The sequence below is a fragment of the Scyliorhinus torazame genome, chromosome 15, assembly GCF_047496885.1.
Source record: "Scyliorhinus torazame isolate Kashiwa2021f chromosome 15, sScyTor2.1, whole genome shotgun sequence".
Lineage (NCBI taxonomy): Eukaryota > Metazoa > Chordata > Chondrichthyes > Carcharhiniformes > Scyliorhinidae > Scyliorhinus > Scyliorhinus torazame.
The window spans coordinates 144,444,324-144,466,821 of record NC_092721.1 but is presented as its reverse complement, the minus strand read 5'-3'; the positions used below and the strand labels follow the sequence as shown (position 1 = coordinate 144,466,821).

General features: G+C 54.2%; 1 protein-coding gene across 4 annotated transcripts in view; it reads right to left on the bottom strand.

The window, feature by feature from the left end:
- Positions 1-22,498, bottom strand: part of sgcg (sarcoglycan, gamma) — a 1,082,174-nt gene that overhangs the window by 578,157 nt on the left and 481,519 nt on the right. For 2 of the 4 annotated variants that reach the window (XM_072476857.1, XM_072476855.1), the window contains one exon: positions 862-1,056. In XM_072476857.1, the coding sequence (XP_072332958.1) occupies positions 862-1,053 (192 nt within the window). In that variant the 5' untranslated portion in view covers positions 1,054-1,056. The remainder of the gene's footprint in view (positions 1-861; positions 1,057-22,498) is intronic. The other 2 variants (XM_072476856.1, XM_072476854.1) reach the window with 1 other exon arrangement.

Here is a 22,498-nt window from a genome sequence, read left to right as displayed (position 1 = left end):
GATTACAGTCACAAGGGCCTGGCATAATTATGCTAAAAATGTTCCCGGTATCTTTAGAATGATATTCCTGCCACTCAGTGTAAGTAGCAACTGGCTGTTCAGAAGCTCCAGGATGACCGAACAACGTGGGAATAGTTTGACTGCCTAGCCAGTATTTCAAAATGAAGAACCCCTAAAGTGCTTAGGCGTGTAGCCCTTGTTATTGTCAATCTTTGATTTGGTCAAGGATTTAGCTGTGAAGTGTGGTACTGCTGGAATAACAATTCTGCGGACTTATTTATTATTTATTGAATCATGTATATAAGTCATCCAGAAGACCTTGTGAATGATGCTTAAGAACATTTTTACATTACACCACTTGTCACCTTACAGTTACCTGAATAACCTCTAACAGTCAATAATATCCCTCTTAATCTATTATTCTCACCCTAGTTCTGCATATCATATTATATTCACATGTATTACATATGCTTTTTGTGGTGTATAAATTCACAATTGATGTGTCTGAAGCTGGAGTAAATTCCAGTACTCAGAGGGATGACGATTGTGATTTGAGCAGCTGACATTTGCAGTCACCCTTGTACTTTAGCTGGGTGATTTATTAATCAAATCAGTTGTAAAAATGAGAAGCCATCAAGAACAATCAAATCTCACAGAATGAAAAAGAATTAGAAAATACGGAGTCAAAGACTGAAGGATAGAAAATGATGGAGAGCCACAGCCATGAGGAATGAGAAGAGAGCAAGAAAGAGGTGACGTGAGAAAGATTAAAAATCTCTAATCAGCTATTTAACAAGGCATTTTCAATGAGCATGTTAAAGAAAAATCAAATGAATGCTCGTAAACGTAGATGACACTCACTGTAGAAAACCACATCACTTTGAGAATCCAGATTGTTAATGCAAAATTCACAACCAGGATGATAAGAAGCAGCAACACAAACAAATAAAGGCAGCGCTTCCTCCAGCCATAGATCCCAATCTTGTAGACATATTGGTTCTCTGGCCTCTGTAGGCTACAGCCTTGTGTTGTCATGTATTGTTCCCGTACCATCTGCTGGGAAAGGGAGAGAAGGGAAATTAGTAACGTCCCATAACCAGGCAAAAATATTTCATTTTCAACAATTATTGTGGATTATAAAATTGATACAGCCAAGGTTAAAATAACCAGAACGCAAAATGGTGCATGCCACCCAAGTTCTGTTTTGTATGAAAGGTTGTCACACGGACAGATCCATCAGTGTCAGGAAATTGGCAAAATAACTTCTTAATAAAAGACAAATCAATTGCAGGTGACTATCTGGAAGAAAATAACACCCATAATGTATAATGCATCAGGCATAGAATTCCACAGGCACTCCATTAATAAAAGCTTTTGAATTATGCGGGGAGATTAAAATTTTGTTGGCATGGTCTATTTATCAACACCAACAGCAGGTAACATCTGTTTCAATTCTTCCCGATGCAGAAGCAAATCAAGTGTCAGGAAGCTGGGCAATTCTGCAAGCCCGAGAATTACATTCAAGCCAGGTGAATCCCAGCAGACCTCCCATCCACAAAAGCTACACAGCATTCTCCTCTGCTCTTTTTGCAACAAGATTCACTGTCTGAGAACTTAATCAAATAAAAGCAGGGCTCTAAGTAAGGTCTCTTTATAGTTCTGCGTCTCCACTAGGGAGTAGTGGTTTACTGTGCTCAGCACATACAATTTGACAAACATGATTAAATCTCTTCACTTTTACATCTGAATTATTCCAACCTGCTAAACAACTTAATTGTCAGAATTTGTGCTGCTAAGATCCGCGGCCTCTCTCCCCATTAAACTCCAGCTATGTTCACTTCCATTGTGTCTCCATGTTCTCTCAGGGTAATATGCTGGGAAATTTCAACCTAACTCGAAAGCAACTGATTCCAATTAGCCCAGAACCTGGATTTCCAGAACCTGGATAACCCAGAACCTGGATTACCCAGAACCTGGATTTCCTGGCATCTTGGGCTGAGTTTTTATCCTGAGACAGAGGCAGATCTGGAAGTGGGCAGGGCAACAATTTCACACTACCTGCCAGCCTGTTCCTGTTGCCAGCCTATTTTCAGGCTTCTGGTGGGAGCTGACGGCGACCCACTCACCAGTGATGCATTGCCAATTGGGCCAACAGAAGTACAAATTGAGAGCACTCTTCACACGCCATCTGGAAGATCCTGATCTGGCCTGTAGTGGTGGTTGTCTCCTGGTAGCAGGCATTTGGTGGCTCGGGTGGGTTGGAGTAGTTTTTTTTTTCCATAGGTGCCATCTTGCAAAGCACCCACAAAGGGTTTGCTGAGATTTGCTGGGCTGCAAGGGGCACAGTCAGGCCATCTTATGATGGCCAGAGTTGTGGCCAGAGTATATTTTGAATCATTTCCAAGTCTTTAGATGGCACCTCCACCTTGAGTTGTTTTTTCAGTCTCCCACCTTGTGGTAGTATGTATTGGGGGTCATGTGGGACTGGAAGCCTTAATGTCATTGGCTGACAGATCCCGGGTCCTGGTTGGCCGTTGACCTCAAGCTCCGCCCTGCAGGCGGAGTATAAGAAGCCGGAGTCTTCCCCCGCAGGCCAGTTTACTATCGAGCTGCGGGGGAACAGACACGCTTAATAAAGCCTCATCGACTTCACTCTATTCGCCTCACGGAGTCTTTGTGCGCTACAATTTATTAAGCGTGCCTAAAAAAAAAGGGACTATGGAGCTCAGGATCATTCCGGAATGCCTGAGGATCAGCCCCCACGCAGTGAACGCGGCAGCAGCCTTCAAGCACTGGCAGACTTGCTTCGAGGCCTACCTCAGAACGACCACCGGCCGAGTCTCAGAAGACCAAAAACTGCAGGTCCTGCACTCGAGGGCGAGCACGGAGATTTTCTCCCTCATCGAAGACTCGGACGATTTCCAGACGGTGTTCGCAGCACTGAAAAGTCTCTATGTCCGCCCTGTTAACCAAATCTACGCTCGCTACCAGCTCGCGACGAGACGGCAAGCTCCCGGAGAATCGATGGACGAGTTCTACGCCGCGCTGCTGATTTTGGGACGAGCCTGCAGCTGCCCGTCAGTGAACGCAAACGAACACACGGACATGTTAATGCGCGATGCTTTTGTGGCAGGTATGCAATCCTCCCAAATCCGCCAAAGACTTCTAGAAAAAGAGTCGCTAGGACTCTCAGAGGCACGGGCCCTAGCAGCCTCCCTAGACGTGGCCGCGCGTAATACCCGCACCTACGGCCCCGCCGCGCGGCAACCCATTGGGCCCCGTACGTACCCGTCGCGGCAAACCCCCTACCCCCCCCCACCGGACACCCCACAGGCTTGCGCGGTCCAAACGCCGAGTCGCACCGGGGGCGCCCGCTGTTATTTCTGCGGCCAGGCGAAACACCCCCGACAGCGCTGCCCGGCCCGCGCAGCTATCTGCAAAAGCTGCGGGAAAAAGGGCCATTATGCGGTTGTGTGCCGGTCCCGCGTGGTCGCCGCCGTCCTGGGAGCACAGGGAGCCCTGCAAGCAGTTTACGCGCCCCAACCCCCCCAGCACGCCATGTACGACCCGCAGGCGCAGCCGCTCTGGGTCCCGACCACCGCGGTCCCGGGAGAACTGGGAGCCCTGCATGCCGCCTACGCTCCCCAACCCCCCTCCCCGCAGCCCATGTATGACCCGCCGCCGGCGCTACCGCTTTGGGTCCCGGCCAACACTCTCCACGGAGAGGAGGGAGTTTTCCGCATCCCTAACGGCACCCTAACCCCCACCCCGTGCCCCACGCCTGACCCGCCGGCGCCACCTACTTGGGCCCCGACCACCGCTGTCCCCGGTGAGGGAGCTCCGCGCGGTCCTAGCGCTCGCGGTCCTAGCGCTCGCGGTCCTAGCGCTCCCCAGCCCCCCCAGCACACCATGTGCGACCCGCAGACGCCGCCATTTTGGGTCCAGGCCACCACGAAGGGAGGAGGGACGCCGATGTGCGACCCGCAGACGCCGCCATTTTGGGTCCCGGCCACCACGAGGGGAGGAGGGGCGCCGCCATCTTGGACCGCCCCAGACCTGTACGACGCATGGGGCGGCCACCCCGCCGCCATCTTGTGACCCCCCAGCCACGTGCGATGTATGGGGGCGGCCATTTTGTTCATCCCCGATGCCATCTTGGACGGCAACAACGGACCCCACTCCACTACTACAACCACGGCTCGCTTCGATTACGCTCGATCAAGCTCGGCCCCGGACACTCTAGACGACGACGACAACGGTACTAATAAACGGCCACGAGACGCCATGCCTAGTCGACTCCGGGAGCACGGAAAGCTTTATACACCCCAACACGGTAAGACGCTGTTCCTTGACCACCTATCCCAGCGCACAAAAGATTTGCCTAGCTGCAGGATCCCACTCCGTACAGATCCAGGGATTCTGCATAGTTACCCTAACGGTGCAGGGGAGGGAGTTCAAAAACTACAAACTAAACGTCCTTCCCCAACTCTGTGCCCCCACCTTGCTGGGATTAGATTTCCAATGCAATCTACAGAGCCTTACGTTCAAATTCGGCGGCCCCATACCCCCACTCACTATCTGCGGCCTCGCAACCCTCAAGGTGCAACCCCCGTCCTTGTTTGTGAACCTCACCCCGGATTGCAAACCCGTCGCCACTAGGAGCAGACGGTACAGCGCCCAGGACCGGACCTTCATTCGGTCCGAAGTCCAGCGGCTACTAAAGGAGGGCATAATCCAGGCCAGAAATAGTCCCTGGAGAGCGCAGGTGGTAGTAGTGAAGAAAGGGGAGAAACAAAGGATGGTCATTGACTATAGCCAGACCATCAACAGGTACACACAACTAGACGCGTACCCTCTCCCCCGCATATCCGACATGGTCAATCGGATTGCCCAATATAAAGTCTTCTCCACCGTGGACCTCAAGTCCGCCTACCATCAGCTCCCCATCCGCCCAAGTGACCGCAAGCACACAGCCTTCGAGGCAGACGGGCGATTATACCATTTCCTACGGGTCCCTTTTGGCGTCACAAACGGGGTCTCGGTCTTCCAACGGGAGATGGACCGAATGGTTGATCAACATGGGTTGCGGGCCACGTTCCCGTATCTCGACAATGTAACCATCTGCGGCCACGATCAGCAGGACCACGACGCCAACCTCCAAAAATTCCTCCAGACCGCCAAAGCCTTGAACCTCACGTACAACGAGGACAAGTGCGTTTTTAGCACCGACCGGCTAGCCATTCTGGGCTACGTAGTGCGCAATGGGATAATAAGCCCCGACCCCGAACGTATGCGCGCACTCATGGAATTTCCCCTCCCGCACTGCCAAAAAGCCCTGAAACGCTGCTTGGGGTTCTTTTCGTACTACGCCCAGTGGGTCCCCCAGTATGCAGACAAGGCCCGCCCCCTAATACAGACCACGACCTTCCCTCTGTCGACAGAGGCTTGCCAGGCCTTCAGCCGCATCAAAGCGGATATCGCAAAGGCCACGATGCGCGCCACCGACGAGTCCCTCCCCTTCCAGGTCGAGAGCGACGCCTCCGACGTAGCTCTAGCGGCCACCCTTAACCAAGCGGGCATACCCGTGGCCTTTTTCTCCCGGACCCTCCACGCCTCAGAAATCCGCCACTCTTCAGTAGAAAAGGAAGCCCAAGCCATAGTGGAAGCTGTGCGACATTGGAGGCATTACCTGGCCGGCAGGAGATTCACTCTCCTCACGGACCAACGGTCGGTAGCCTTCATGTTCGATAGTGCACAGCGGGGCAAAATCAAAAACGACAAAATCTTAAGGTGGAGGATCGAGCTCTCCACCTTCAACTATGAGATTTTGTATCGTCCCGGAAAGCTGAACGAGCCGTCCGATGCCCTATCCCGCGGCACATGTGCCAACGCACAAATTAACCGCCTCCAAACCCTCCACGAGGACCTCTGCCACCCGGGGGTCACTCGGTTTTACCACTTCATCAAGTCCCGCAATCTCCCATACTCTTTAGAGGAGGTCCGTACAGTCACAAGGGACTGCCACATCTGCGCGGAATGCAAGCCGCATTTTTTCAGGCCAGATGGAGCGCACCTGATTAAGGCTTCCCGCCCCTTTGAACGCCTCAGTCTCGATTTCAAAGGGCCCCTCCCCTCCACCGACCGCAATGCATATTTTCTTAATGTAGTGGACGAATACTCCCGCTTCCCTTTTGCCATTCCCTGTTCTGACATGACCGCGGCCACAGTCATTAAAGCCCTGAACAGCATCTTCACACTGTTCGGTTACCCCGCATACGTCCACAGCGACAGGGGGGTCCTCTTTCATGAGTGACGAGCTGCGCCAGTTCCTGCTCAGCAAGGGCATAGCCTCAAGCAGGGCGACCAGCTACAACCCCCGGGGGAACGGGCAAGTAGAAAGGGAGAACGGCACGGTCTGGAAGGCCGTCCTACTGGCCCTACGGTCCAGGGACCTCCCAGTTTCACGGTGGCAGGAGGTCCTCCCGGACGCTCTCCATTCCATCCGGTCGTTATTATGTACGAGCACTAATCAAACGCCTCATGAGCGTCTCCTTGTCTTCCCTAGGAGGTCCTCCTCTGGAACGTCGCTGCCGACCTGGCTGGCGGCCCCAGGACCCATCCTGCTCCGAAAACATGTGCGGGCACATAAGGCGGACCCGTTGGTCGAAAGGGTTCACCTCCTCCACGCGAACCCCCAGTACGCCTACGTGGAGTACCCCGACGGTCGACAGGACACGGTCTCTCTGCGGGATCTGGCACCCGCCGGCAACACGCACACCCCCCCGACACCATCAACCCAACCCCCCCCCTTCCTGCCACCGCCGCACCCCGCGACCGCCCCCTTCCCAGGAGGATCGGTTCCCCTCCCCTCAGCACCGACCAAGAATCAAGCCCGAGCTGAAACCGTACGGCTCCTGGAGGCGACAACACTGGTACAAGCACCACCACCACCGCCGGGGCCGAGGCGATCGACACGGACGACCAGACCGCCCGACCGACTCGTGGCGTCGATGTAAAACAAATATGGACTGTTCACAAGAACATTTTGCTTTTCTTCCTATACCCTCTGTAAATAGTTGCAACAGGACGAAATTGTCCAATACTGTATTGCCATGTGAATGTTTTGTCCACCCAGGACCAGCCCTGTAAACCCTTACCACCATACGAAGCATCACCCCGCCGGGTTCATTTTTGACAAGGGGTGAATGTGGTCGTTTGTATTGGGGGTCATATGGGACTGGAAGCCCTAATGTCATTGGCTGACAGATCCCGGGTCCTGGTTGGCCATTGACCTCAAGCTCCGCCCTGAAGGTGGAGTATAAGAAGCCGGAGTCATCCCCCGCAGGCCAGTTTACTATCGAGCTGCGGGGGAACAGACACGCTTAATAAAGCCTCATCGACTTCACTCTATTCGTCTCACGGAGTCTTTGTGCGCTACACACCTATAGTCACAGTGTCCAGGTGGGGCGGCCAACCACCTTGAGCCTTGAGCTCTCCCATTGACTCTCCTAGCTGCTGAGCCCACCGGCTGTCCTAAAGCTGCCACAGGCGGCCTCTTAATTGGCCCTGCAACTAAAATTCAGCTCATTGTTGGTGACTGCCACTATTTTATCTGATACAAAGTTGATATTAAGTATTAATGAGGTTTAAGATAATTAAATAGTCAGTGCTTTATTTTTGCTGACTTTTTTTTAACGGCAGTCTATTTTAGGTTTCGTTGGCACGATTTAATGCCCCAAAAACAGAGTCCGGTTTTGGGCCTGCAGCACTGAGAATGACCCTGTTATGAAACAGGCCTCTGTTTTTTTTTGACTCGGAGCGAACGCCCCGCCAAGGTCTCACTTATCTCACTTCCTGCATTGATGAGCTGAGCTTTTTAAATGCCACCCTGATCCCCCCCCCCCCCCCCCACCCTGCTGGACTAGCCATCGCTGCCTTTGGATCCCCCAATATGCCAACATACCTCTCAGAGGGTCCTTGCGCACCCCCGTCACCCCACCTCTTCAGGACAGGGTGCCCCGGGCATGGCAGCCTGGTACTGGGTGGCAGTGCCATGCTGGCAGTGCTAAGATTTCCAGGTGGCAGTGGGAGTGCCAGAGTATCACCCTGCCTGGAGCTCTACCACACAGAGCCTCAGATGGTCTGGCATACCCCTTCAGGTGCCATTACACCTGGTTCAGATTTGTGTGGGCCAATGCCAAACGGCACCATGCTGAGGTCTCCCAGGCGCAGACATTCATTCCCAGGCTTCGGGAGAATAGGGCGCCAACATATTTGAATGAGCCTAATGGCTCACTTAAATATGTTAAGGGCGAGATCCAGATTGTGGCACATTGTTAGATCTTGCAAGGCGTACCAAGCATTGCAAATCACGCCAGAAGGCTCTCGCACGATTTAATGGCCTCATCACGCCACCAAGTCGGGCGTGATGAGGATGTTCAAATATGCCCCATATTAATCTTTCCCCCCGAGCCCCCAATCCGAAATTCAGCAAAACTTTCAACTTCAGCAGGGTCCTCACTGGAAAGGAAAATTGAGCGAGACACAAGAGGCTCAGAAGATTCAAATCTTGTACTCCAGGCTCAGCTCTAAAATCTTCCCGCTGATCCAGGATGCGCCCAATTATGCTGAGGCGTTGACTCAACTCAAAGAGAATTATGAGCAGAAGACGAACACTTTCTTCACCAGACACGCGCTCGCAACGCGTACTCAACTACCTGGTGAGTCAATCGAGGACTTCTGGAGGGCCCTGATCCCACTAGTTCGGGACTGTGACTGCCAGGACGTTACAGCTAAGGAGCACTCAGATCTCCTTATGAGGGACGCTTTTGTAACTGGGATTGGGTCCGATGTTATCAGGCAGCGGCTCCTAGAAGGGGCCACGCGCGACCTCGCAGAGACTAAAACACTAGCGCTTTCCATGATGGTCACCCTGCGCAATGTACAGTCCTACGCCCCCAACCGCGCGGCCCACTCCTCCTACGCTTCATGGGCCCCACAGGCAGCCGCCCCAGCGGGGGCGCTACCCACCCAATGCGTCTGTGCTATGCGCCAGCCAGTGATCTCTGGGGGGGGCCCCGATGCTATTGTTGCGGCCAACGCAAAAGACACCCCCGCAACGCTGCCCGACCCGTGCTGCCCTTTGTAAGGCCTGCGGGAAGAAGGGCCACTACGCAGCGGTGTGCCAGGCCCGCTCAGCGGCAGCGGTTGCCCCCACACCCCCCCAGTCACGAACAATGGGTGCCGCTACCCTCCCCTCCTCCCAGGCCATGTGCGAGCAACGGGTGCCGCCATCTTCTCCCCCGCACAACACGTGCGTTTCATGGGCGCCGCCATCTTGCTCCACCCCTGCAACGTGCGTTCCATGGGCGCCGCCATTTTGTGACCTGCACGTCCTCCAGGCGCCGCCATCTTGTCCACCCAGCAGCACATGGAGACCAACAGCGTTTCAGGACCCCGACGCCTCACTACCCGACGATCAACCACGACTCGCATCCATGGTAATCGACCAGTCCCGACCACACACTCTGACCAACGCATCCACCAGCGTGAAAGTCAACGGCCACGTGACCTCCTGCCTACTGGACTCCGGGAGCACCGAGAGCTTTGTACATCCAAATACGGTAAGGCGCTGCACCCTTAAGGTACACCCTACCAATCAAAGTATCTCCCTGGCCTCCGGATCCCATCGCATAGCGATCCGGGGGTACTGCACGGTCACACTCACAGTCCAAGGCGTAGAGTTGCACGGTTTTCGCCTCTACGTCCTCCCTCACCTCTGCGCTGCACTGATCTTTGCCCTGGATTTTCAGTGCAACCTCCAGAGCCTGGCCCTTAAATTCGGCGGACCCTTACCACCCCCCACTGTGTGCGGCCTCGCAACCCTAAAGGTCAATCCTCCTTCCCTCTTTGCCAATCTAACTCCAGATTGCAAACCCGTCGCCACCAGGAGCAGACGGTACAGCACCCAGGATAAGGCCTTCATCAGGTCCGAGGTCTAGCGGTTGCTTCAGGAGGGAGTCATCGAGGCCAGCAACAGCCCCTGGAGAGCTCAAGTGGTAGTGGTTAAGTCTGGGGAGAAAAATCGAATGGTCGTGGACTACAGCCAGACCATCAACAGGTGCACGCAGTTCGAAGCTTACCCCCTCCCACGCATATCTTACATGGTTAACCAGATTGCACAGTACCAGGTCTTCTCAACGGGGACCTGAAATCCGCTTACTACCAGCTCCCCATCCGTAAATCGGACCAGCCATACACCACCTTCGAGGCAGACGGCCGTCTATATCACTTCCTTAGGGTCCCCTTCGGCGTCACCAATGGGGTTTCGGTCTTCCAAAGGGAGATGGACTGAATGGTCGACCAGTACGGCATGCGGGCCACGTTTCCGTACCTAGACAATGTGACCATCTGCGGCCATGATCAGCAGGACCACGACGCCAACCTCGCTAAATTTCTCCGCACCGCCACTCTCCTCAACCTCACGTATAACAAGGAGAAGTGTGTGTTCCGTACAAACCGCCTAGCCATCCTCGGCTACGTGGTCCAGAACGGAGTTCTAGGGCCCGATCCCGACAGCATGCGCCCCCTCATGGAGCTTCCCCTCCCCCATTGCCCCAAGGCCCTCAAACGCTGCCTGGAGTTCTTCTCGTATTACGCTCAGTGGGTCCCAAACTATGCGGACAAGGCCCGCCCACTCATACAGTCCACTCATTTCCCCCTGACGGCCGAGGCCCAACAGGCTTTCGCCCGGATCAGAGCTGATATTGCCAAAGCTGGAATGCACGCTGTAGACGAAACACTTCCTTTCCAAGTAGAAAACGACGCATCGGACGTCGCCCTTGCCGCCACCCTCAACCAGGCAGGCAGGCCCATGGCATTCTTTTCCCGCACCCTCCATGCCTCCGAAATTCGGCACTCATCCGTCGAAAAGGCGGCCCAGGCTCTCGTTGAGGTTGTGCGACATTGGAGGGATTACCTGGCCGGCAGGAGATTCACTCCCCTAACGGTCGGCAGCCTTCATGTTCAACAACACACAACGGGGCAAGATCAAAAATGACAAAATCCTGCGGTGGAGAATCGAGCTCTCCACCTATAACAACGAGATTAAATATCGCCCTGGCAAACTCAACGAGCCCCCAGACGCCCTATCCCGAGGTACATGTGCCAGCGCACAGGTAGACCGACTCCGGACCCTGCACGACAGCCTTTGTCACCCAGGGGTCATTCGGTTGTACCACTTCAATAAGGCACGAAATTTGCCCTACTCCGTCGAGGAAGTAAGGACGATCACCAAGGACTGCCAGGTCTGTGCGGAGTGCGAACCGTACTTCTACCGGCCTCACCGCGTGCACCTGGTGAAGGCCTCCCGTCCCTTTGAACGCCTAAGCGTGGATTTCAAAGGGCCCCTCCCCTCCTCCAACCGACTCACGTATTTCCTCAGTGTGATCGATGAATACTCCCATTTTCCCTTCACCATCCCATGCCCCGATATGATGTCTGCCACCATCATTAAAGCCCTTAATTCAATTTTCACTCTGTTCGGCTTCTCCGCCTACATCCACAGTGACAGGGGATCCTCATTCATGAGTGATGAGCTGATGCACAATCAATTACTCTCGCGACAAGGTGAGTCATAACTAATCGGCTTTAATCAGCTAGAACTGTACCCAGCAGCTTCGATACAGAAAGTGAAGGCTGCTGGGACGGCATTGGTTCTTATACCCCGTCTCTCAGGGCGGAGCTATGTACATTAGCCAATGGTAGACTCCTCGGTCTAGCCAATGGGCATTCACCTCTCAGGTACTGCAATACCTGGTATTACCACATTCATCCCCTGTTAAAAAAGAACCCAGCGGGGTGATGGCCAGCGTCACTGTCGCCTTTTGCATGGTAGGACCAGGTATCGAGGTACCGTGATGTTGAGGGTAACAGAGAAAGTTTTTTTGTTTTATGGTGCAGCAATCAGACGATCGGGTGGCCTAGTCGTCCTTCAGGAGCGTCTGGGCTTCGGCGATGATCCTGGTGGGGGCCCCGGTGGTTGTGGCTCCGGGAACGTGGTGTCTTCCTCCCTGGCAGCTTCGTCACCCCTAGGCGGCGCTGTTGGGGCGAAAAGTGGGCCGGGGGGAGGGGCGCCTGTAGGGGGCATTGGTGCCTGTTCGGTGCTGGGTAGGGGCGGCGGCAGTACTGACCCTCCGGTCAGGTGCTGCGGGGAGGGTGGGGGCAATGGTGCGGGTGCGCGTGGGGCTCCGGCGGGCGCCAGGTCCCGAAGGGAGACCGTATCTTGGCGGCTGTCGGGGAATGCTACGTAGGCGTACTGGGGGTTGGCATGCAGCAGGTGGACCCTCTCGACCAACGGGTCCGATTTGTGCGCCCTCACATGTTTCCGCATCAGGACGGGTTCGGGTGTCGCTAGCCAGGTTGGGAGCGAGGTCCCGGAGGAGGACTTCCTGGGGAAAACAAGGAGACGTTCGTGAGGTGTCTGGTTTGTGGTAGTACAGAGCAGCGACCGAATGGAGTGAAGGGCCACTGGGAGACTTCTTGCCAGTGGTAGACTGGGAGATTCCTGGACCGAAGGGCCAGCAGGACGGTCTTCCAGACCGTTCCGTTCTCCCTCTCTACCTGCCCGTTTCCCCGGGGGTTGTAACTGGTCGTCCTGCTGGAGGCGATGCCTTTGCTGAGCAGGAATTGATGCAGTTCGTCGCTCATAAAGGAGGACCCCCTATCACTGTGTATGTATGCGGGGAAACCGAACAGTGTAAAGATACCCTGGAGGGCCTTGATGACGGTGGTCGTGGTCATGTCCGGGCAGGGGATGGCGAATGGGAACCGGGAGTGTTCGTCAATCACGTTCAGGAAATACGTGTTGCGGTCGGTGGAGGGGAGGGGGCCCTTGAAATCCATGCTGAGGCGTTCAAAGGGACGGGAAGCCTTTATCAGATGCGCTCTCTCTGGTCGGTAGAAGTGCGGTTTGCACTCCGCGCAGATTCGGCAGTCCCTGGTGACTGTCCTGACCTCCTCGATGGAGTAGGGCAGGTTGCGGATCTTAATGAAATGAAAGAAACGAGTGACCCCCGGGTGTCAGAGGTCCTCGTGGAGGGCTTGGAGGCGGTCCACTTGTGCGGTGGCACAAATGCCGCGGGACAGGGCATCAGGAGGCTCATTCAGCTTCCCGGGACGGTACAAGATCTCGTAATTGTAGGTGGAGAGTTCTATCCTCCACCGCAAGATCTTGTCGTTCTTAATCTTGCCCCGCTGTGCATTATCGAACATGAAGGCCACCGACCGTTGGTCCGTGAGGAGAGTGAATCTCCTGCCGGCCAGGTAATGCCTCCAGTGTCGCACAGCTTCTACTATGGCCTGGGCCTCCTTTTCGACCGAGGAGTGGCGAATTTCGGAAGCATGGAGAGTGCGGGAGAAGAAAGCCACGGGCCTGCCCGCTTGGTTGAGGGTGGCCGCCAGCGCTACGTCGGACGCGTCGCTCTCGACCTGGAAGGGGAGGGACTCGTCGATGGCGCGCATCGTGGCTTTTCGATGTCCGCTTTGATGCGGCAGAATGCCTGGCAGGCCTCCGTCGACAGGGGGAAGGTTGTGGACTGGATCAGGGGTCGAGCCTTGTCTGCGTAATTAGGGACCCATTGTGCATAATAGCTAAAGAAGCCGAGGCAACGCTTTAGGGCCTTGGGGCAGTGAGGGAGGGGGAACTCCATGAGGGGGCGCATGCGTTCAGGGTCGGGGCCTATGACTCAATTTCGCACTATGTAGCCTAGGATGGCTAGACGGTCGGTGCTAAACACGCATTTATCCTTATTGTAGGTCAGATTAAGGATATTCGCGGTCTGGAGAAATTTTGGAGGTTGGTGTCGTGGTCCTGCTGGTCATGGCTGCAGATGGTGACTTATCAAGATACGGGAACGTTGCGCGTAAGCCGTACCGGTCAACCATTCGGTCCATCTCACGTTGGAAGACCGAGACCCCGTTCGTGACACCGAAAGGAACCCTTAAAAAGTGATAGAGCCGCCCATCTGCTTCGAAGGCAGTGTACTGGCGGTCCCCATGACGGAGGGGCAGCTGGTGGTAGGCAGACCTGAGATCCACCGTGGAGAAAATCTTGTATTGCGCAATCATGTTTACTGGGTCGGCTATACGGGGGAGAGGGTACGCGTCCAGCTGCATAAACCTGTTGATGGTCTGGCTATAGTCGATGACCATCCTATGTTTCTCCCCGGTCTTTACCACCACTACTTGAGCCCTCCAGGGGCTGTTGGTTGCTTCGATGACCCCTTCCTTCAGCAGCCTTTGGACCTCGGACCTGATGAAGGTCCGGACCTGGGCACTGTACCGTCTGCTCCTGATGGCGACGGGTTTGCAACCCGGGGTGAGGTTCGCAAACAGGGAAGGCGGGTCGACCTTAAGGGTCGCGAGGCCGCAGACAGTAAGGGGGGGTATAGGGCCGCCAAATTTAAAGGTCAGGCTATGTAGGTGGCACTGGAAATCCAGCCCAAGAAGGGTGGCTGCGCAGAGGTGCGGCAGAATGTACAGGCGGAAATTGTGGAATTCCCTGCCTTGGACAGTGAGGTTCGCTAGGCAGAACCCCTTTATCTCCACTGCGTGAGACCCGTAGGCCAGGGAGATCCGTTGGTTTACGGGATGGGTGACAAGAGAACAGCGCCTTACCATGTCGAGGTGGACAAAGCTTTCCGTGCTCCCGGAGTCAATCAGGCACGACGTCACGTGGCCGTTGATGGCGATCATTGTGGTGGCTTTCGCTAGCGTCCGAGGCCGCCTCTGGTCCAGGGTAACGGAGGCCAGCTGCAGCAAGGGGGAGTTCTGGTCGGGCAGCGTGGAGTCAGCTGTGCTAGGGGCTTGAGGCCCCATCCAAGATGGCGTCAGCCATTGGTCGCACATGGAGTCCGGGGATGGCGAGGGACAAAATGGTGGCGCCCACCCATCCAGCGTGGTGGCCGGTGGGCAAAATGGCCGCGGCCGTGGGTCGCACGTTGCCTGGGGATAGAAGGGCTGCGGTGGGACTTGGACGGCCGGGACCTGAAACAAAGGCTGCTGATAGTCGCTGGCGACCGCGACATAGTGGCCTTTCTTGCCGCACCCTTTGCAGGTGGCGGTGCGGGGGATGATTCGCATGGCCGCAGAAGAAGCAGCGTTGGCCGGCGGTGAAAACGGGCTGTCTTGCCGCGCTGGCCTGCGGGGTTAGCGGGAAAGTCTGGGGGGCTGCCGTGACGGGGTGCCACGCAGCCCAGGGGGGTGCCGTGCGTCCGGGAGCAAAAGCCAGTGCGTTTTTGTACGCAACGTCCATGGACCCTGCCAGGGTCCCTGTCAGTGAGGCCCAGTGTGTCCATTTCAAGGAGCCTTCTGCAGATGTTGGGGGACGTCATACCTGCCACAAAAGCTTCCCGAATTAAAGGTTCCGTGTGCTCGTTCCCCGTAACTGCTGGGCAGCCACAGTTTTGGCCCAGCACTAGTAGAGCCCGATAGAAGTCTTCCAGTGTTTCTTCTGGGCTCTGCCTTCTAGTTGCCAGCAGGTGACGGGCGTAGACCTGGTTCAGAGGATGGAAGTATTGTCCTTCTAGCAGCTCGATAGCTGCAGCATAATTATCCGCCTCCTCGATCAGAGGGTAGATCGCAGGGCTGACTCGGGAGCGTAGAAGGTGCATTTTCTGCCTTTCCGTGGGGGTGCCGGCAGCCGTGTCGACGAAGCTCTTAAAACACGCCAGCCAGTGCTTGAAAAGAGCAGCGGATTTGTCTGCGTGGGGACTGAGCTGAAGGCACTCCGGCTTGATGCGGAGATCCATCCTTTCAGAAGTAATAGCTGATTAAATTGATGCACAATCAATTACTCTCGAGACAAGGTGACTCATAACTAATCGGCTTTAATCAGCTAGAACTGTACCCAGCAGCTTCGATACAGAAAGTGAAGGCTGCTAGGACGGCATTGGTTCTTATACCCCGCCTCTCAGGGCAGAGCTACGTACGTTAGCCAATGGGAGACTCCTAGGTCTAGCCAATAGGCATCCACCTCTCAGGTACTGCAATGCCTGGTATTACCACATGAGCTACACCAGTTCCTGCTCAGCAGGAGTATCGTCTCCAGCAGAACGACGAGCTACAACCCCCGGGGAAACGGACAGGTAGAAAGGGAGAATGGGACGGTATGGAGGGCGCCCTACGGTCCAGAAATCTCCCGGCCTCCCGCTGGCAAGAGGTCCTCCCTGACGCACTACATTCCATTTGCTCATTACTTTGCACTGCTACTAACTGTACACCGCATGAACGTCTTTTTGCCTACCCCAGGAAGTCCACATCCGGGGTACCACTCCCAACTTGGCTCACAGCTCCGGGAACCGTGCTTCTCCGTAAACATGTGCGGCTCCACAAGGCGGATCCGTTGGTGGAAAGGGTGCACCTGCTCCACGCAAACCCACAGGATGCCTACGTGGCGTTCCCCGACGGCTGCCAGGATACCGTCTCCCTCAGGGACCTGGCACCAGCAGGTTCCACCCCCACACCACCCCCGCCGCCCCCGGCGCCACCCTCCCCTCCCCCGCCGCCCCCATCACCCGCCCTTGGACTGTCCGTCCTCCCCCTGCCCACCCCCGTTGATGAAGAGGATTTTGGAACGCTCCCGGAGTCAACTTCGACCACGACAGCACCAACATCGCCGGCTCCACTTCGTCGATCCCAGAGGACGATCAAGGCGCCGGACCGGCTGAACCTCTGACTGGCCCACCGGATGACCAGAGACATTTTCTTTCACTGTTCTGTAAATATTAAAGATTGCAAATTGTATATAGTTATTCACCACCCCCACCGGACTCAATTTTAACAGGGGGTGAATGTGGTAAACCACTGTGTTCCCATATTAAGGGTTGTACGGTACTAACTGCAATACAGGTTCACCTGGGCCCCTGCATGCTAGCTCCGCCCAGTAGCTTGGTTATAAATATGCGTGGCCTTCAGCTCGCAGCCACTTCGTCAGCTGCTGTAGGACGCCACACTTCAGATACTAATAAAGCCTCAGTTTGAATTCAACTTCGTCTCCAGCCAAATTGATCGTGCCTCCGTGACACAGTTATCAGTCTCCACACAGCAACAGATTTGTGCATGATTGTCGTTGATTCCCACACAGACCCAACAAAACTATCAAATTGTGTGCTAACCGTTTCACTGGTACCAACAAACTGAAAGCTGTTACATGCAAACTGCATGTAGATCCCAAGTACTGTCAATTGTGCATCCTCAGCGACGCACACCGCTTCATATCAGAAAATAGACTGAGAAGAAAATTTTGTGTATATTGCACCTTGATATTATTGGGAAAGTTGGGGATGAGCCTACTCCTTGGGGTCTCACAATATAAGTCATCAAGAAACCTAGGAGTGAAAACCAGAAAAGAACCTGAACCAGAAAACCAGAAAGGAATCAGAAAGATATTTGACACTGACAATCGCTGACACCATACAGAAAGGGAATGGTGTGAAAAGTTATCTCAAGTGGCAATTGTATGCAATTTGCCATCAAAATGAGCTTACAGAGAAAATTGAGGTGCCTTGCAATATTCTCCACTCTCACTGGACTCTTCTGGGGCGAAATTCTCCGGAAGCGGCGCCATGTCCGCCGACTGGCGCCCAAAACAGCGCCAATCAGACGGGCATCGCGCCGCCCCAAAGGTGCGGAATGCTCCGCATCTTTGGGGGCCGAGCCCCAACATTGAGGGGCAAGGCCGACGCTGGAGGAATTTCCGCCCCGTCAACTGGCGGAAACGGCCTTTGATGCCCCGCCAGCTGGCGCGGAAATGACATCTCCGGGCGGCGCATGCGCGGGAGCGTCAGCGGCCGCTGACAGTTTCCCACGCATGCGCAGTGGAGGGAGTCTCTTGCACCTCCGCGGAAGGGAAAGAGTGCCCCCACGGCACAGGCCCGCCCGCGGATTGGTGGGCCCCGATCGCGGGCCAGGCCACCGTGGGGGCACCCCCCAGGGCCAGATTGCCCCGCGCCCCCCCCAGGACCCCGGAGCCCGCCCATGCCGCCTTGTCCCGCCGGTAAGGTAGGTGATTTAATTTACGACGGCGGGACAGGCAATTTATCGGCGGGACTTCGGCCAATCCGGGCCGGAGAATCGAACGGGGGGCCCGCCAACCGGCGCGGCGCGATTCCCGCCCCTGCCGAATATCTGGTGCCGGAGACTTCGGCAACCGGCGGGGGCGGGATTCATGCCAGCCCCCGGCGATTCTCCGACCCGGCGGGGGGTCGGAGAATGTCGCCCCAGATCCAAGAGGTTTAACTGTGAAATCAGTTCAGCATCTGAGGTATTTCAGCACATGTTAATTCAATCTGTACATTAAGGCCTTGCAGACATACTGGACATCAGTGATGATATTCTCATCTACAGTCACCTGCCTGCATTCTTACAACATCTTAGAAAATGTAACCTCACCTTGAACAAAGGGGCGAGATTCTCCGACCCCCCGCCCGGTCGGAGAATCGCTGAGGGCTGGCGTGAATCCCGCCCCGCCGGTTGCCGAATTCTCCGGCACCGGAGATTCGGCGGGGGCGGGAATTGCGCCGCGCCGGTCGGCGGGCCCACCCTCGGTGATTCCCGCCGCTGTCATCCCCGCGCATGCACAGTGGAGGGGTCTCTTCCGCCTCCGCCATAGTGGTGACCATGGCAAAGGCAGAAGGAAAAGAGTGCCCCCACGGCACAGGCCCGCTCGCGGATCGGTGGGCCCCGATCGCGGGCCCGGCCACCGTGGGGGCACCCCCCCAGGGCCAGACCGCCCCGCGCCCCCCCCAGGACCCCGGAGCCCACCCGCGCCGCCTTGTCCCGCCGGGAAGAGAGGTGGTTTGATTCTCGCCGGCGGGACAGGCATTCCACAGCGGGACTTCGGCTCAGCGCGGGCCGGAGAATCGCCGGGGGGGGGGGGGGGGGGCCGCCAACTGGCGCGGCGCGATTCCCACCCCCGCCGAATATCCTGTGCCGGAGAATACGGCAACCAGCAGGGGCGGGATTCACGCCCACTCCGACGCGGGCCTCGCCCCTCATGGTGAGGGCTTGGCCCCTAAATGTGCGGAGAAATCCGCCCCTTTGGGGCGGCCCGACGCCAGAGTGGTTCCCGCCACTCCATCCCGCCGGGACCCCCCCGCCCCGCCGGGCAGGGGAGAATCCCGGCCCAGGTTGCAGTAAAATACAAGTTAGGGTTTCAAAAACCATAGAATTCCTACAGTGCAAAAGGAGGCTATTTGGATCATCAAGTCTGCACCGCCACTCTGATAGAGTACCCCACATGGGCCTACTCCCTTGCCCTATCCCCAGAGCCCCACCTAACCTGCACATTTCTGGACTGTGGGAGGAAACCGGAGCATCCGGAGGAAACCCATGCAAACATAGGAAGTATGTAAAAACTCCACACGGACAGTCTTCTAAGGCCGGAATTGAACCCGGGTTCCTGGCACTGACGCAACAATACTAACCATTGTGCCGCTGTCTCCACCGACTCCTCCCTAACTTGTTTTTCTTGTGTCCAGAGACCAGAATCAAAAATCTAATATAATGTTTCTTCAGAGGGGACGTTGACTGTTGCAGAACTGAGACTTGCATCAGAGGAGAAGGCATGTAGAGTTGAGTTCGTCTTGAAGTCACAAATTCCAAGTTCTTGTAGTTTGCAGTTTTGATGAGTTCTTTATGCTGCCACCAGCTTGATGGTAAGATGGTACACTGCGCAGGGTGCTTATCTGGCGCTATTTTTCTCTTCAGAGGTCAAACAGTAACTGCCTGAGTTCAGGTCCACAGGCAATATTACAAGTTCTAGCAGCTTGGGGGAATTCATGTCTCCCACTACTGCTCCTGGATGTTGAGCAAAGGATGTATTTTTCCAGGGCTGGAATTTTGAGATGTTTAATCGGAATCAGGATTCCTTTTGTTCTTGGTTACAGGTTGACTAAATGAAGCCCCTGGTTGAAAGCCATTGTGTGTTGGAAAAGGTAATGCTTATGCCATTAGCACATGATTGGAGACAAGGAATTGCAAACAGTTGCCTTTGTTCATAGCGGCCCGTGGTGGATATCTCGTCTGTGAGACTATTGTGTTAACTTAGCTGGAATGTTCATGGGAATGTTAGATTCCAGGAGATGTGAGGTGTTACCTTTTGTTCACGTTCAACTTCCAGAAGCTAGCATGTGACCAGCTGGAGCCATCATGTCAGCCCAGCAATTTGAAAAACTGAAAATATCATGATTTCCTGAAGTAATACGGCTAGAAATATATATTTTCTTTCCTGCCTCGGCCAGGACAGGAATCTAACATTTTAATCTCTATTTTTATGGAAACAGGTTTGAAGTAATAACTGGTCATAGACCATTTGCGTGTTTGTTCAACAATCTACATCGAAAACTACCATTTGAATAGAGCATTGGCTACTCAACTAAAATAGAAAAAACTCCACTTTGAGTCGCAGCCAGGCAAGCTCAAACCAGTGGACTATCTTTCATGATGTCCGTTGCGAACAGCCAATCCGTCTCGTCACAAGGAAAAGGTTGCTGAACAACATCTTAACTACTTAAGCCCAAAGATGCTAAAACTAGCTGACATCAAGACAGCAAAAAAGATGAGGCGTTTAAACTATGATGGCTATTGTTATGGGCCAGAGTTTAAAGAATCCCAAAGTGTATCATGGAGTTCACCTCACCCACAACTTTTAATATATTGTGGTATGGGGAGCACACGGCTCACTCTACAGTTATGGTACAGCAGAAAATGGACCACTGGTTTTTAAAACAAAACAATGTTTATTCTATGAACTCAAGTTAACCTTCCCAAAACAAACAGTGAATATCTTAGCAACCAGTAAATCAAATACACCCCCCAAAGAATACAACACTAAATAACCTGTATGCTGTCCTATTACCATCCAAAAGACTTAACAAACCTTCAAACCGGAGCACATTAGGGTTTACATGCAAGACTGAAAACATTTATAATTCTTCTGAATTCACCAAATGATTAAGAGATAGTTCTTCATGGCAGAGATCAACAGCAGTGCAGCTCACAGACACACCTAAGCTTTCTCAAACTGAAACTAAAAAAGCAGAAGTGGAGCTCAGCTCCACCCACACTCTAACATCACTTGAGTAACATGAGCAGCTCCATTTCTTAAAGGTACATTTCTTAAACACCCATTTCTTAAAGGGTACTCTCACATGACACTATGGAATCGCAAAACCGGAAAGATGTGACCGAGAGAACATTTACACACAAAATTGCTCATACACTAGCATGGGGCGAAATTCTCCTACCCGCCCAGCCACATTTCTGCCCCGACCGGCCGGCGGGAGTCTCCGTAACACCGGCCGGTCAATGGGGTTTCCCATTGTGGAGCAGCCCCACGCCATCGGGAAACCCCCGGGCGCCGGCAAAACGGAGACTCCCGCCGGCGGAGAATAATGCCCAAGTTCACAATGCTTGAAATAAGCTCACCATTAGAATAGCATCTGATCTTACGTTACCCAATTGCATTGTCATTCCACACTCATTGAGGGAATCGGTTGTCAACACAGCACAAAAAGGTCACCAGGAAATTGTCAAAACCAATCAATTCCTTTAGGAAAAAGGTATGATTCAGCTGGGATTTGCTGCATACAGAAGATAAGTTAATGTTTGCCATGACAAACAATCACAATGTCAAACCTTCATGGTCCTCTCAAGATGTCTGAACTACCTCCAAAACTATGGATTGAGGTAAGCGTTGATTTCAGACTTGCCCCCTGGTGAATATCTGCTGTTGCTGATGACTACAGCAGGTTCCCAGTCATAGCAGCGGTTCTGACAACATCACAAAAACAGCCATCACAAAGGTTGACCAGATCTTTGCCTTGATTGGAATCCTTCAAAGGGTGAGAATGGACTCCCATTCAACAACCAATGAGGTCAGTAAATCTAGTTTCATTCTTTGAAAGACCACACCCCATTGGCCAAGAACTAATGGAGAAGTCGAGAAATGTATGTGTACCTTGAAAATGGTGAAATGTGCAGCTACAACTGAGAGCAAGTCATGGAAGCAAGAGTGTCTCACTTCCTTCACAATTAGAGCTCCCCCTCACTCTACTATTGCAAAGCTTCCACCTACACTGGCGAGACAAGAGAGAAATGGGCAACTCAACCTCACTCCAGGTTTCCTTTCTCCTCAAGGAGTCAGGCAAGGGTCCTCAGGCATCCAAAGGAGGAGCGTCAGGTGGACACCCCAGGGCTATCCAACCAGATGCCTCTGAGAGTGTGAAGCTGCTCCAATCCCCAATAGCTCCAAATCTACAGCCTGAGCAGGGTGCACCTGCAGGAGACCCAAAGTTGGCTAGGGCCCTCCTGGCCCTAGTCCACCAGAGGACACATAGGGCACAGCAGTCAGCAGCTGCCTCCACCTTTGCTGTGGATGTTGGGGATGCATCAAGATGTAGTGGCAGAGTAAGAAGATTTAAGAAATATAGGAGAACTA